General features: G+C 42.9%; 2 protein-coding genes across 2 annotated transcripts in view; one reads left to right on the top strand and one right to left on the bottom strand.

Annotated features, from left to right (window-relative positions):
* Nucleotides 1-179: 179 nt before the first annotated feature.
* On the top strand, nucleotides 180-2,910 carry nedd8 (NEDD8 ubiquitin like modifier). Its single transcript, XM_080547578.1, has 4 exons — nucleotides 180-369; nucleotides 659-706; nucleotides 1,269-1,351; nucleotides 2,328-2,910. The coding sequence occupies exons 1-4, from the start codon at nucleotides 352-354 to the stop codon at nucleotides 2,461-2,463; spliced, it is 285 nt and encodes a 94-aa protein (XP_080403704.1). The 5' UTR covers nucleotides 180-351; the 3' UTR covers nucleotides 2,464-2,910.
* Nucleotides 2,911-5,153: 2,243 nt separating this feature from the next.
* Nucleotides 5,154-15,000, bottom strand: part of slc7a8a (solute carrier family 7 member 8a) — a gene marked incomplete at its 5' end in the record, with an annotated part of 27,138 nt that continues 17,291 nt past the window's right edge. Inside the window, 8 exons of the mRNA XM_080547568.1 lie at nucleotides 5,154-6,410; nucleotides 7,338-7,515; nucleotides 7,796-7,945; nucleotides 8,397-8,493; nucleotides 8,996-9,099; nucleotides 9,525-9,648; nucleotides 10,068-10,221; nucleotides 11,289-11,414. Coding sequence (XP_080403694.1) covers nucleotides 6,277-6,410; nucleotides 7,338-7,515; nucleotides 7,796-7,945; nucleotides 8,397-8,493; nucleotides 8,996-9,099; nucleotides 9,525-9,648; nucleotides 10,068-10,221; nucleotides 11,289-11,414 — 1,067 coding nt within the window. The 3' untranslated portion in view covers nucleotides 5,154-6,276. The remainder of the gene's footprint in view (nucleotides 6,411-7,337; nucleotides 7,516-7,795; nucleotides 7,946-8,396; nucleotides 8,494-8,995; nucleotides 9,100-9,524; nucleotides 9,649-10,067; nucleotides 10,222-11,288; nucleotides 11,415-15,000) is intronic.

The raw sequence follows: 15,000 nt of genomic DNA, 5'->3' as shown, positions 1-15,000 counted from the left end.
ATTGATGAATTTATTTTATTATTTAAACGTATTAAGTATTATTAAATGGTTTAATACATCTGTTTTATTCCACACATTTCCCACATTTTTTTAATGGAGAAAACATAAAATCTATCTCATAACACGGAACCTTTTAGTTACAAGCAAAGGGGGTGCTGCGGACATCGCTGAACGAACACAGGAAGCTCAATCGAGTGTTGTTTTGAGGCGAAGAAAGATTGGAGAGAAATTAAACTTTATATGTTCAACCAGTTAATTGTTGCTAATTGTAATTTCTTAGGTTATACAACGTTGATACAGTATATATTACGTGTTATATACTTTATGTTTTAGAGAACCAAACCAGTCAAAATGTTGATTAAAGTGAAGGTAAGATCATGGTAACACTGACAGTCATTTTGCACGATCAGTATTACACATTACAACATGGCTTCTTATTCTAAAGACAACAAAGAATTGACCAGACATTCTTACATTATATACATACATTCTAACATTCTAACATTCCAACCAAAGACATTCACGAAGTGCAGTTATTATACTACCAATGCATAAAACACTGATCACTTTCTTAGGAATGATATCTAATCTAATCTAACCTTTGATTTTTATGGGATGTTAATCCTCTTTGACATGGCTAATCTTTTCTCTCTGCTAGACCCTCACTGGCAAGGAGATTGAAATTGACATCGAGCCCACAGACAAGGTATGTAATGTGGTATACTGTCAATTCAGCCTAGTCATTGTGGTACAGGTATGTAGCTACTAGGCCTGAATGAGACTTGGTGTAGTGCGTCTCTCGGTTCTCTGACCGAAACGTAAATGACGAAATATATTTTTTGGCCCTCAAGCAGTGTTGCTTGGAATTTTTTTTCTTTACACGACTTTCCTGTGAATGTACAGTACAGGCCAAACGTTTGGACACACCTTCTCATTCAATGCGTTTCCTTTATTTTCATGACTATTTTGTACATTGTAGATTCTCATTGAAGGCATCAAAACTATGAATGAACACATAGGAAGTATGTATTTAACAATAAAGTGTGAAATAACTCTAAATATGTCTTATATTTTAGATTCCTCAAAGTAGCCACCCTTTGCTTTTTTGTTGTTAATAAAATATCTAATAATAAGATTACATATAATGTGTTAATAATAATATGTTATTATATATATATAATATTATTATATATTTTATTAACAACAAAACATTATTTTTTTTAGTGTGTAAGTGTGTTTAAATTCAGTGTGTCTGTCTGTCTGTCTAGGTGGAGCGAATCAAGGAGAGAGTGGAGGAGAAGGAAGGCATTCCACCCCAGCAGCAGAGGTTGATCTACAGTGGGAAACAGATGTAAGAGAGAGTCATATGTTTAATACCAATCAATGTCATCATCATCACTCATAAATGAAGCAACGATTGAGTTGGGTTGTGTTAAAAAGGAAAACTCTTCTTGGATTGCCAGTTGCTTTGCATACTTTATAAGAATCTTGATCTTTCACCTCACACAAAGAACACAGTATCCAATATACCTGATTCGCTGTATGAGAACTTATGAAGTGAAGTTGACCTCTGGACTTGTACAATCAGGGTATCCGCGGTGTCTTGAAAAGTATTAAAAGTTAATAAATACATTTTGGGAAAATCAAGACCCTTAATAAGTATTAAAAAGTCTTATCATGATTTCGAGGTCTTGAATTTTGTAGGTATTTTTCTGAATTAGACTCTGTCCAAAGAGTTTGAGTCCTAAAAACTTTTAGTAAAAGTTAGTGAATTTATTAGTTTTTTATTAAAAATTCTGTTGTATGATAGTGGTGTAGTCTATTGCAAACTAAAACTCTTAAGTTAAAAGTGTCACTGATGTAAACGGTTACAGCTCGAAGTGGCGGTGAGGTCTGGAAAAATATTGACACTGTCTTTAAAAAGTCTTAGAAAGGTATTGAAATTAACCTCAAGATTCCTGTATATACCCTGGGAACCTTGGTTGGTCTCTTAGGGCTTTCACACCGCCATGGCTCTGTGCCACTTCCGGTTCCCATTCTGGAGTCTCATTACCGTGGTGCTCTCTGGCGAACCAGCCCATGTTCATACCGGTTTAAGTGGAACCATCAACGTCATCAACGTTGGGTGACAAATGGGCGGGATAAACCAAAATGTCACAACAAGATGGCGGCTACTTCACTGGAAATTAGGATAAAATGGAGCCTTTGTGAAAGCCCTATCAGTGAACAACAGAGAAGTAGAGAAAAAAAACCGTACCCAAATAAAAATGGTGTATCTTCCCATTACTAATTATCCCCTAACCCTCTGCCATGTCTTTTTCTCTTAGGAACGACGAGAAGACCGCGTTAGACTACAAGATCCAGGGGGGCTCGGTTCTACATCTGGTCCTGGCACTCAGAGGAGGAGGGGACCGCGTTGTCTCCCACGGTCCCCGTGGCCTCCAGGCCCTGTTTACCATGTAGCCACCAAACCTGCCTTACAGTAGCTCCACATAGAAGTTGCCCGTAGGCACAGATCCAGGTTCAGCTTTATCTCCGCATATCCTAACCTAAACCATTTAGAGAGAAAATGCAAAGCTGGCCTCAGATCAGTGTCATGGGGCATCTTCGTCCCACTCCTCTGCCACCATCGAGCTTCCTTCAGACATGTTGCACCCTCTTCGCCCCCGTTACATGTGTTGTTAAGAGAATGTGATGGTCCTTCTTCATAAGGATCCTGTTAAGAGGGGTTTTTCTTTAGTGTTGGGGTATCATCATCTAGACAGCCTTCATAACTCTCTCCCAACCCTGTGAGACCATCATCATCATCATCGGGATGTTATGTTTAGAATTATGTGAAAGTGAGAAATTATTATTTAAGGTAGATATGTCAGTTTAGTTTGTCAATAAAAATTGTTATGTTACAAGTCATCAATGGTTGTCATTGTCATTAATAATGTTTATACACTGTAATTAACCAAATACATTTTCCAAAGCAATTAAAATAACTATCTATTTCCCTGGCACAAAACCCAAAGCATTCACCAACATTTCATGTTGTATGTAGATTTATTTATCTCATTGTGGTATGCACATTTATAGAGAAACGTACACAAGTTAACCATAAGAAAGATAACTTCAGTAGAAACAGTTCTCTTTCAAGAGGGTATCATTGAACTGGTAGGACTGTAGCTGACCCCTTGAACAAAGTAAATCCTTAGGAAAAGTATTTGCACTAATTTGGTATAGAAAATAATTCAAAGTCGTGCATCTACCTGGTTTTACCTTATATTGAATGATCTTTGTGGGTTACAATCATATTGCCTGGAACACAAATAATGATACCTTTACATATTGCATGGCTTTAACCACGTCCACCCTATGTAAAATGCCTAACCTTGAGTAACAGAGATGTGTTTGCACACAATACACTAACGGAGGATTCCTCCACTGGCCTATAAGGCAGCGTTCAGTTAGGTTGGTGTCGAGGCAAGGGTTGGGGAGTTAGCTATAGCTAACTAGGCAGCACACAGAGTTGCTAAGTCGTGACATTAGAATTATAAGGTTCTATCTCAGTTTCTGTCAAAATTTAGTTTTTTACATACATTTGGTCCATTAGGTGTTTATTAATGCCTGTGTGGTGTTACTTTTAAAATGTTTACATTTTTGAGTTAGTAATTCATCAAATACAAAGGTTCCATCTCACAAAACATAATGGAATGTAAAAACCTTGACGCTCAATATCTCTGAACTACCCTAAACGGAGATAGAACCTTATAATTCTAAGCTCACATATAGCTAACTAGGCAGCACACAGAGTTAAGTGTGTGAAGATTCTGAGAATCCCTGCAATTCTGATGATATAGCCTATTAATAATACAATAGAACTATGACCTATAATTGATGACAATAAAAAAAAAAAATTTGTACAGTTCTGGTATTCCTTAGCAGTAATTTAGATCTATAGAATGAATGCCTCAATTTTATACTGTATGTATTACGTTTATATTTATGTTGTTCTGTTGTTAGAACGGTGTCATTATTGGAATGGAATGATCATTGGTGGAATGATGGATGATATTACATTTGTCCACAAAGAAAAAAAGTAGATTTTCTTTGTGTTTCTATTCTGTGGTGACAGTGACAGTTTAGGTACGGTATACATGTCACTTCTTTATATACTGTATATGCACAACACGTCAGTGTCACAACTTGCACATGGACAACGATACAAAAACCGATACAATAATCATTGGCTCGTGTGAGCCATAAGCCATTTGCCTTTATACATTTTGGTTTCAGTGAACAATTGTCATTGTGTTTAGGGCTTTTCACATTGTACATCGTTTGCCTCAGCCCAGGGTACATGCATGTGTGAATCGAGGTTAATATAGTCCTGCTGTGTCATTTGTAACCAGTGGTTCCAGATAGCCCAGAAAGTGCAATCTGCAATCTGAAAAGCCCTTTTGGGGCCTTTGGCTTTCCTGCTGTTCTCATGTGTAACACCAAGAAAAGTTCCTATAAACCATTTGTTGCACGGCTAATGACATTTTCTGCTTTTGTCGGTAGATACTTCTCTTTTGTTACATGTAAATCTATGGCATTATCTATGTATCTGAGACATACATTTAAAAAGAAAAATTTGACTATTGTTTTTGTAGAGGTTAAAATTAGGAGAAGAGGAATGAACTCTTTACTGCGGTCGCCAGAGTTTGTAAGACTAGTGAGATTTTGTGGCATGAACCCACTCCTGAGTGATGCCTAGTATTAGCTCTAGTGTTCACTTGAAGGTTTCTGGTGCGGAAGGTTCTAGAAGGCTTTTGGTGAGGAAGGTTCTAGAAGGCTTTTGGTGAGGAAGGTTCTAGAAGGCTTTTGGTGAGGAAGGTTCTAGAAGGCTTTTGGTGAGGAAGTGAGGAACAGGGAATTGTTGAATGCCTCAATCTCGCAATAAAAAACGTTTGTGTGTGTGTGTGTGTGTGTGTGGTTCAGGATCTATAGAAGGGTCTATGTTGATATACTGGGCCACAACTCCTTTATGTTCCAGTCCCCTGACAACACTGATAGCATCTCTGGTTTATTTAGGGGTTCATCCTCTGGTGTCAAGTAAAGTCAAATGAAGTCACAACGAAGTCAGAGTCAATGTGAAATTTAAAAATGGCCACTTTGTTTTCTTTATCATGAAAATTGTATCTTCAAAAATATTGGCAAAATCAATTCTCAACATCAATGATAACAATAATATACCCATACCTAAGTAGAGAATATATCATATGATAATTAAGGCAATTAAAAGAGCTGGAACTGATTTCACACCAGACAAGGGACCTGACAGGTATCGAACCAGATACATAATATATGCCTTATATTATAAGCTCTTAAATGTATACCGCTGCTGTTGCAAGTGTAGAAAATAGAACCAAAAGTTATCAATGTTGAATAGAAAAAAAACAAACACTAAAAACTAAAATAATAAAACTAAAAATAATAATAAAGACACAATGATACAACAATTATCACAATTACAAAAAAAAAACATTTTGGAATCACAGTCATATATTAAAACACAGACAAGCATCTAGTATATTGACAACATGAAATAAATTGATCTGAATTTGATGGTTGTTTTGAGAATCAAAAAATACAGCTTTGGTGTGTTTTCAGTAAGACACGGCAGATTCATAAAGGTGGTGCCAGTAGAAAAAATAAACACACATAAACAAGCTTGACGAATCCACCTCAGTACAGTCAAAGGACTTTAAAAGCCTCTCACAGTCAGAGTGTGCAGGGAGTGTGTGAAGACAAAGTAGGAGGAGGAGGAAGAGGGTGAAGAGGAGGAGAAGGAAGAGGGGAGGAGGAGGAGGAGGAGGAGAAAGAGGGTGAAGAGGAGGAGAAGGAAGAGGGGAGGAGGAGGAGGAGGAGGAGGAAGAGGAAGGGGGGCAGCAAGAGAGAGAGAGAGACAGTAAAAAGATGATGTCTGTCAGGGTGTCTACCTCATCAAGCCATGCACCACTGCACCATTGAACAATTCCAGAATGAAATATGATCAGTCTTATAACCCTCTCTCACCTCCTCTCCTTCTCATCTCGGTTTGGCACAGCGGTCATGATTGAAACGACGCTACAATCAGATGAACACATTCCGGAACATTCTCTACAAACGTGTCAGAGTCGGTGTGTGTGCACACACACTCATCTCTGCTATTGTGATATACCTGAAACACTACCCTACCTCTGTGTGTGTGTGTGTATGTGTGTGTATTGGGGGGAGTGGTGGGGGTTGAGAATGTTTTCAGGCTGTTCACTTCTGTGTCTCGCCGTCCTCTTGTGAGAGAGGGGACCTCTCCTTCAGCTCCTCCCCTTCCTCGTCTTTCTTCACGTCCATCGCCGGGTACACCACCAAACAGAACTTCTGGCCTATGTAGGTCATCTTATCTGTAGAGGAAAATAGGCTGGTTAGGACGGTAGATGACATTACATTTACAGGTCCCAGCACCAATCCTAACTTGACATTTTGGTCCATATATTTTGGTCCATATATTGTGGGGTAGTGGTGGTCTAGTGGATAGTGAGTTGGACTTGTGATCGGAAGGTTGTGAGTTCAAATCCCGCCTGAAACCACACCACTACTAGTGTGCCCTTGGGTAAGGCACTTAGCCCTCAGTTACTCCAGGGGGAATGTCCCTGTAATTCGTAATTGTAAGTCGCTTTGGATAAAAGCGTCTGCTAAATGGCAAAATTAATTAATTAAATTAATATATCACATCATATCAAGAGAGAGGATTTGTTAAGCCACGGGCAAATCGTGAGATTAGAATGATAAGGTTCTATCTCCGTTTAGAATGATAAGGTTCTATCTCCGTTTAGAATGATAAGGTTCTATCTCCGTTTAGAATGATAAGGTTCTATCTCCGTTTAGAATGATAAGGTTCTATCTCCGTTTAGAATGCTAAGGTTCTATCTCCGTTTAGGGTAGTTCAGAGATATTGAGCGTCAAAGTTTTTACATTCCATTATGTTCTGTGAGATGGAATGGAACCGTTGTATTTTATTAATTACTAACTCAAAAATGTCAACATTTTAAAAATAACACAGGCATTAATAAACACCTAATGGATCAGATTATGTAAAAAACTCAATTTTGACCAAGAATAGAGATAGAACCTTATAATTCTAACGTCACGAAATGATACAATTCTAGTCAGACACAGGGTGGCAGTCACGTACAGTTCAGCACAATGAATGTCAACATCAGAGATAGAAATACACTAGTGTCTAACTTGAACAGACATAAAACCATATACAAAAAACGCCCCCCCCCCCCCCCAAAAAAAAAATGGCCAAATGAGTTGAGTTGACTTACCGACAAAGGTGTTAAAGCACTGGGGCTTGTTTTCATAGTAGACGCCCAGGAAGTAGACAGGGACGCCAGTCAGCATGATGGCGAGGCCGATACCACACACCACGGGCTCAGAGTAGAGGGAGAAGATGAGCAGGAAGGCCCAGAACAGCAGGTAGATCACCGGCCACACCAGGCTGATCTGTAGGGGAGGGGAGGGGGGGGGGAGGGGGTGGTGGGGTCAGTAACAGACGTGGACTCTCCCGGTCCCAGTCATCTCCTCCAAGAAAGAAGCGCATTTTGATGCTGAGAAGCATCAAGTATAACACATGGTATTAAATGTGAATAGAATATGCAACATTTAAGTATGTCGACTGCATATCTACTTTATCATACGCACTTCTCAAAATGACTAGAGAAGTGAATGTTGTGTGTGAACTGTGGTGCAATCAAATCAAAGGGGTCTCACCGAGACAACTCACCCTGATTGGCCGCGCCATGTCAGGTGCCCTGATGCGGAGAACAATCTGCCCGGCGACAGTGACTCCGTAGAAGAGGTAGTTGATGAAGCCGACGTAGTTGATGAGGGTGTACATGTCACTGGTGCACAGCATCAGCAGGGTGGACAGACACTGGGAGAGAGAGAGAGAAAAGAATGGAGTTAGGGGGAAAAGAGAGAGAGAGAGAGAGAGAGAGAGAGAGAGAGTGAGAGAAAAAGAAAGAGAAGGCATCAGGGAGGCTGTGGGGGGGATTGAGTAAGTAAAGATAGACCCACACAGTAATAAAGATCAAATCCCTAAGAAAGAAGGGATATCTTCTTCGGCGTATGGGTTGTTGTTTCCTCTCCACTCCACCAGGCTCGGGCCGAGGGGCTACCCTTTTACCACCCCGAGACCTGGTTGAGGGGCTCACCCGGGCTATATTTCTGGACACCCCTCCAGAAGCCACGTCATCGTCTCGTCATCTAATACCGACAGACCATGCATCCCGTTGGGTGGGTGGTACACCGGGCAATCCAGGATAACATGGTCTGCGGTTTGGTCCTCTGCGCCACACTCGCACGAGAGGGGATATGGTACTCACAGTGAAGAGCAGAGCAGGGATGGGGGTGCAGCGCTTCACGTGGATCATGGCCAGCAGGCTGGGGAGGTGGCCCTCTCTGGCCCCAGCGAAGAACAACCTGAGAGAGAGAGGGAGGAAGGGGGGGGGGGGTTAGCACTAAAATGGACAATTGCAACACCACATATACTGTACATAGACTTATGAATAGGATATGAAGGGAAAAAGGCTTGAGTGGATAGAAAATGAACCTGAGGTTTCCAAAGAAGAGATGCTGTTTAGACCAAGACATCTAATGACAGTAGAGATGAGAAGAGAGAATACGTCAGAATGATAAGGTTCTATCTCCGTTTTTGTCAAAATTGAGTTTTTTACATAATCTGATCCATTAGGTGTTTATTAATGCCTGTGTGGTGTTATTAAATGCCTGTGTGGTGTTTGAGTTAGTAATTCATAAAATACAAAGGTTCCATCTCACAGAACATAATGGAATGTAAAAAGTTTGACGCTCAATATCTCTGAACTGCCCTAAACGGAGATAGAACCTTCTCATTCTAAGCTCACGAAGAGCCAAAAAGAGATTGGGGATTGAGAGAGTACGGTAATATAATGAGTAGACTAACCGGGAGGAGGTGAAGAGGGAGCCGTTGACCCCCCCGAAGGTGGAGAGAGCCACGGAGATGGGCATGATCCACGACATCACCCCCAGCAGCTTCTCACCGAACGTCTGCCATGGAGGGAGAGAGAGAGAGGGATGGGGGTAGAAGAGAGGAGATAGGGGAAGGGAAAAGAGAGATAATGGTTAAACACACTTTTCTTTTAAAACACTGTCTTGAAGTGCATACAACAAAACCAAAAAAACACAAGAGCTTTGATGGTGAGGTCCGGAAAAGAAACGTCAACGAAAAGATCAAGGTGTTAATGTCCCTTGGTCATTTCACAAGTTGGAATTGAAAGAGGATCACAATTACAAGTAAGCTGTATGAATCAGTATTCAATGTTGGGTTTGATGAACTAGCTGGAACTAGCTGCCAGGGGGCGCTAGAGTCATGTGAAATGGTGGTGGAGGAGGTGAACGAAGAGAGAGAGAGAGAGAGAGAGAGAGAGAGAGAGAGTATCTGCATCATCCTGTCAGGGGGCGGAGCTACTCACTACGGCAACAGCGTTGGAAGCCAGCAACTCCTGAGGACTCATGGCCGTGACGTAGGCGATGTTGGCGAAGACATAAACGAATGTCACTAGGGGGATGGAAATGAAGATGGCGCGGGGGAGATTCCTAGGATGGAGAAAGGTGGGGGGGGGGGGGAGGAGGGGAGGAAGGAAGGAGGGGAGGGGAGTCATTCATTAAAGAGATGCAGGTATATGTCAAGCGTGTGTGTTACATACATATGTTACGGTACATGTGGGAACACGGTACATGTGGGAAAACTAGGGTTAGGGTTAGGTGCTAGGGTGACTTGGTACATGCTGGCATGTCTAACCCTAACCTTAACCCTAACCCTAACCCTAACCCTACCCCTACCCCTACCCCTAACCTTAACCCTAGCATCCTAGCACCTAACCCTAACCCTAGTTTTCCCACATGTACCGTAACATATACAGTACATTCCATACACTATATGAAATCGAACGAAAAAATATCTTTATCTTGAACTGAGCTTAGAGTGGTGCATCATGCTATAGGTCGGGTCTTACACGTAGGGGTCGACTAGCTCCTCAGTGACGTAGTTGAGGAAGTTCCATCCTCCGTAGGCGAAGGAACCTTGTAGGAAGGCCAGGGCTATCTGCCCCACATCGTACTCCTGGAATGGCTCGAACGCATGGGCTGGCTCCAGCCAATAGTACTCCCCTAGAAGGAGAGGAAGAGAGGGGATATAGCATTTAGCATTCTGCAAAGTGCCTTCGCTGTGTGTGTTACTGTGTGTGAGTGAGTGTGTGTCCTTACTGATTCCTGTACCAAAGGGCAAACAATATGGAAATTAAGATAAAGGGGTGAGCAATAAAAAAAGATTTCCATATCATCTCACTCCCATTCATCTTGTCTTTTTCAGTCAGTGGGCATATCTTTCTCTCTGTCACTCCTCCCTTACCTATCTGTGTTCTTTTTCTCTCCCTCTCTCTCCTGACTATTTCTTTCTCCCGTAACTCTCTCTCCTCTCTCTGTCTTTCTCTCTGTCTGCGTCTCTCACACGCAGCTCTATGGTGGGTAAATTCTCACAGCAACGCCAGAGTTCGGTAAATCCCCCATTGTGTTCTTACACAAACACACACAGTCCCTCCTGCTTTCATTGTGTATGGGGGCGTCTATTGTGCTAATCTGTCGTCACTGTTGTCTCTGTTGCCTCTGGAATAACGTTATTAAAATAACCGTCATTAGGGAGTCATCATTACTAACCCACTGAGACGGGCTGATATGAAAACCACATTAGTTCTGTACATTTTACCAGAGGTCCGGAAACTCAATGACCTCGCCTACTGTCAATAGGGAGTCTATCTGTCCCCTGTGACTGAGTGTGACGCTGGCCCTTCATCTCAGCTAGATGGGGACTACTAAAAACCGAAAAACAGATGGTGGTGAATGAACAAACACACACACACACACACACACACACACACACACACACACACACGCGCACGCACACATGCATGCACGCACACACACGCGCACACACACACACACACACACACACACACACACACACACACACACACACACACCCTACATAAACTCAAAACCTGTCTCTTTCAGAATACAGACACACACACACAAACACACACACACACACACGCAGACACACACACACACCCTACATAAACTCAAAACCTGTCTCTTTCAGAATACAGACACACACACACGCACACACACACACACACACACACACACACACACACACACACACACGTGACGGTGCCTACCCTTGCAGATCTGCACGAAGCCCATGATGATGATGAGGGCCAGGGCCAGCAGCTTCCCGGCGGTGAACATGTCCTGGACCCGCGTGGCCCATCTCACACTGGAGCAGTTCACCCACGTCAACAACACTGCAACACAGAGAGAAAAACAACTGTTAGCATTGACTTGACCATGTGACTTACCATGCCAATGAAGGCTTGGTAGTGAATTGCAGTGTGATAAACAATGTTGCAGGCTTTTTTTTTCTACAGTTATTTTTTTCAGAGTGGGGCAGTCCCACTCATATTTTTCTTTTTTTATTGGATAGAGATAGTGAAGGTAGACAGGAAAGTAAGGAGGAGAGGGCATGTCAGCAGGGCATGGGCTGGATTCGAACCCATGCCGACATGGACATACTATGTGTGCACTGTAGACCGCGATGCTAGACCACTGGACCACCCCAGGCCACAATGTTGCAGACTTGATCAATTGTTACCACATCTACAGTCAGGTCATCTCAGCGTAGATTAAGCTCCAACAATGGCACTACATGTCAGCTATGTACTGTACATGACTCGTAAGAATGATGTGTATGAAGAATAGCAGTCAATGTGGCGGACAGCATTGAACGTTAGGCACAGTAGGACAGCTCATCCAGTGGTGATATCTCAGGGGTGTCATGATTCGGGTGAGGATTTGGAGAGGTCACGTCTCTTCACTACACTCGCCCCCCGCTGGTGGAATGAGCTTCCCACGGCTGTCAGAACTGCAGAGTCACTACCCATCTTCCGTTGGAGACTGAAGACCTCCATCTCTTCAGGTTACACCTTAACTGCTCCTCCTGAGATATCTACTAACCCCCAGCACTGCGTCTCCTGAGACACCCGCCTTTCCCCTTTACTGTCCCCCCCAAGACTTCTACTGCCCCCCCTGTACTGTTTCTCTGTTTCTCCAGTGTCTATACCAAAAAAACCAAAAAACTGTATTTTGTTTTCTTTTAGTTTCTTTTTGTTCCTTCTATCACAGAGACTGCCAATGGCCCCAGGCCTGAGCTAGATTACTCTTCCTGCCATGACTGGTTGGATTGATGATTCACTTGCTTAGTCTAATGTATTAATTGTAAGTCGCTTTGGAATAAGGCGTCTGCTAAATTCCCCAAAATGTAAAAAATGTAAATGAGGTCCTGGCTAGATCTATGCCGCAGGATAATTGTAACCATCAACCATTTTACTTGGAGCTGCTGCAAGCATGATGAGTCATAAAAGGTTTTAAAACACAATGAACTTTGCCCTCCAGCTTCACTCGCTGTACATTTTCAATGAACTTTGACCTCTCCCTATGCCTTTAATCTTTACTGGCATAATGACTCATTCCTGAACCCCAAGGACACACAGGTCGGTCTGCATTTCTCCACAGACAGACAGCTGCGGGCTCCCCCTATCACTATCTCTGTCTCACCTGGGCTGAACCTCTCTCCTGTCAGATGTTTCATGTCATCGATCCAGTCCTACTTCCTTCACACCGGCCCATCGTGAGTTTAGAATGATAAGGTTCTATCTCCGTTTAGGGCGGTTCAGAGATATTGAGCGTCAAAGTTTTTACATTCCATTATGTTTTGTGAGATGGAACCTTTGTATTTTATGAATTACTAACTCAAAAATGTCAACATTTTAAAAATAACACCACACAGGCATCAATAAACACCTGATGGATCAGATTATGTAAAAAACAAAATTTTCACAAAAATTGAGATAGAACCTTATAATTCTAACGTCACGCCATTACAACGTCCAGATGGAATGATTGTAGGTCCCAGCATGCAAGGCAACGTGTTCAGTGGAGGATGGGGGGGGGCTGTGGCGCAGGAGGTAGAGCCACAGTCTAATTGTCCTCGGGCAAGACACTGAACCCCCAAATTGCTCCCAGTGGGCGGACCGGCCGGCGCCTTGCACGGTAGCTTGCCTACCTCGCCATTGGTGTGTGAATGTGTTTGGGTGTGAATGGGTGAATGAGAGGCCGTTGTAAAGGTAAAGCGCTTTGGATAAAGGCGCTATAGAAGTGCAGTCCGTTTACCATTTAGGACAGGAGGACTTCTACCTCCACCAGGCAGCCTCCCTTGGTAGCTAGCCCGCAAGCAAGTAGACCTTGCTTCACTCAGGCCTCTTTCACACCGGCAGTTCCGAACGCCGGTTCGCAACCTCCGAACGTTGGCGCTGTCTGGCGAACGAGCCACGAACGATACACTGGTATGAACGCGGGCTCGTTCGCCAGACAGCGCCAACGTTCGGAGGTTTCGGCACGCGAACGCGAACCGGCGTTCGGAACTGCCGGTGTGTAAGCCCTATCAGTGGTGCACAATATGCACATCCCATTCACATCCCTCTGAGTTGAGCTGTTCTGGTCCAGAGAACAAAGCTCGCACAGCCAGACCCACACCACCCCAGAGAGGGAGACTGGGTGCGCTTGTTTATAGTTGTTGGGAAATAGTTTCTGATGTTCTGAGATTGTTGAAAAGCGGAGGGGGGGGGAGACGTTTTTGTGTCTGGACGTTACAAACAACAAACAGCAGCTGAAGAAAGACACCAGAAGAATGAAACAGGAAATGCTGCATAACTCCACACGTGAGCGGATCACAGATCACACATGATCTCGCCATGTGTGATTGAATGTGTGTGGGTGTGTGTAGTGTGTGTGTGTGTGTGTGTGTACCCCTCGAAGTACACAGTTAAACCACTCAACTCGATACAGACAACTCCGTTAGGAAATGAAACATTCGTAAACCTCTGGAATAGATGTATGCATTTACGTACACAACTAGTGAGGGCCTCAGATATACTAATTATAATACAACAAATCACCCACCACTTATGTCAAAAAACAACACGAATCCCACTCAACATGATCTATCTATGTGACAATCCATGTATTCAGTGTTCTTTACATGTGTGCCTGTCTACATACAGTACAGTATGTGTGTCGTCCTGTGTACTGTGGTGTGCGCTGTGGAAAGTATTCCCTCTCCAGAACAATAAATCAAAGAAATCTGAATCCGAACACTCCGATGTAGCTCCAGCTGAATAAGGACATAAGAAAAGTAAACACCTGGAACATGTTGTATTCTGAGAACTGAAGCTCCCTAAGCTGAGAATGCAGACCAACATGCTGAGTAACTCCATGCCTGCACCCCGCCCCTGCCCCCCCCCCCCCCCACCATGCACACATGTTTTTGAAACTCAAAACTTGTTCCCCCCCCAAGCAGTACACGAGTCTCGCCTTGCGAGTACAGCTGTCAGTAAGTGTATATGTGTATAGGGAAGGTGGAGTGGGTGAACTTAAACCACACAAACATTATATAAAGGGAGGTACTACGCAGTATATATGTTACGGTACATGTGGGGTTAACTCGGGTTAGGTGCTAGGGTGCTACGGTTAGGGTTAGGGTTAGGACTAGGGTTAGGGTTAGACATGCCAGCATGTACCAAGTCGACGTAGCACCTAACCCTAACCCTAGTTTTCCCACATGTACCGTATTCCCACATGTACCGTAACATATATACTACTCACAATAGTGCTAATATAAAGTTAGATTTGGACAGAAACACTCTTCCCTAGTCTAGATCATTTCTATCTATGTCAATCCATTGAGACTTTCAGTGTTGCTTGGGCAACAACAATAGAACATACTAGAATGTACACAGAGAACAATAAAAACAGAGAGAAGGTTGTCAATGACAA

The sequence above is a fragment of the Nansenia antarctica genome (assembly GCF_963989245.1).
Source record: "Nansenia antarctica genome assembly, chromosome: 17".
Classification (NCBI taxonomy): Eukaryota; Metazoa; Chordata; class Actinopteri; order Argentiniformes; family Microstomatidae; genus Nansenia; species Nansenia antarctica.
The sequence above is the reverse complement of the archived record's forward strand: the minus strand, read 5'-3'. Positions and strand labels throughout refer to the sequence as shown.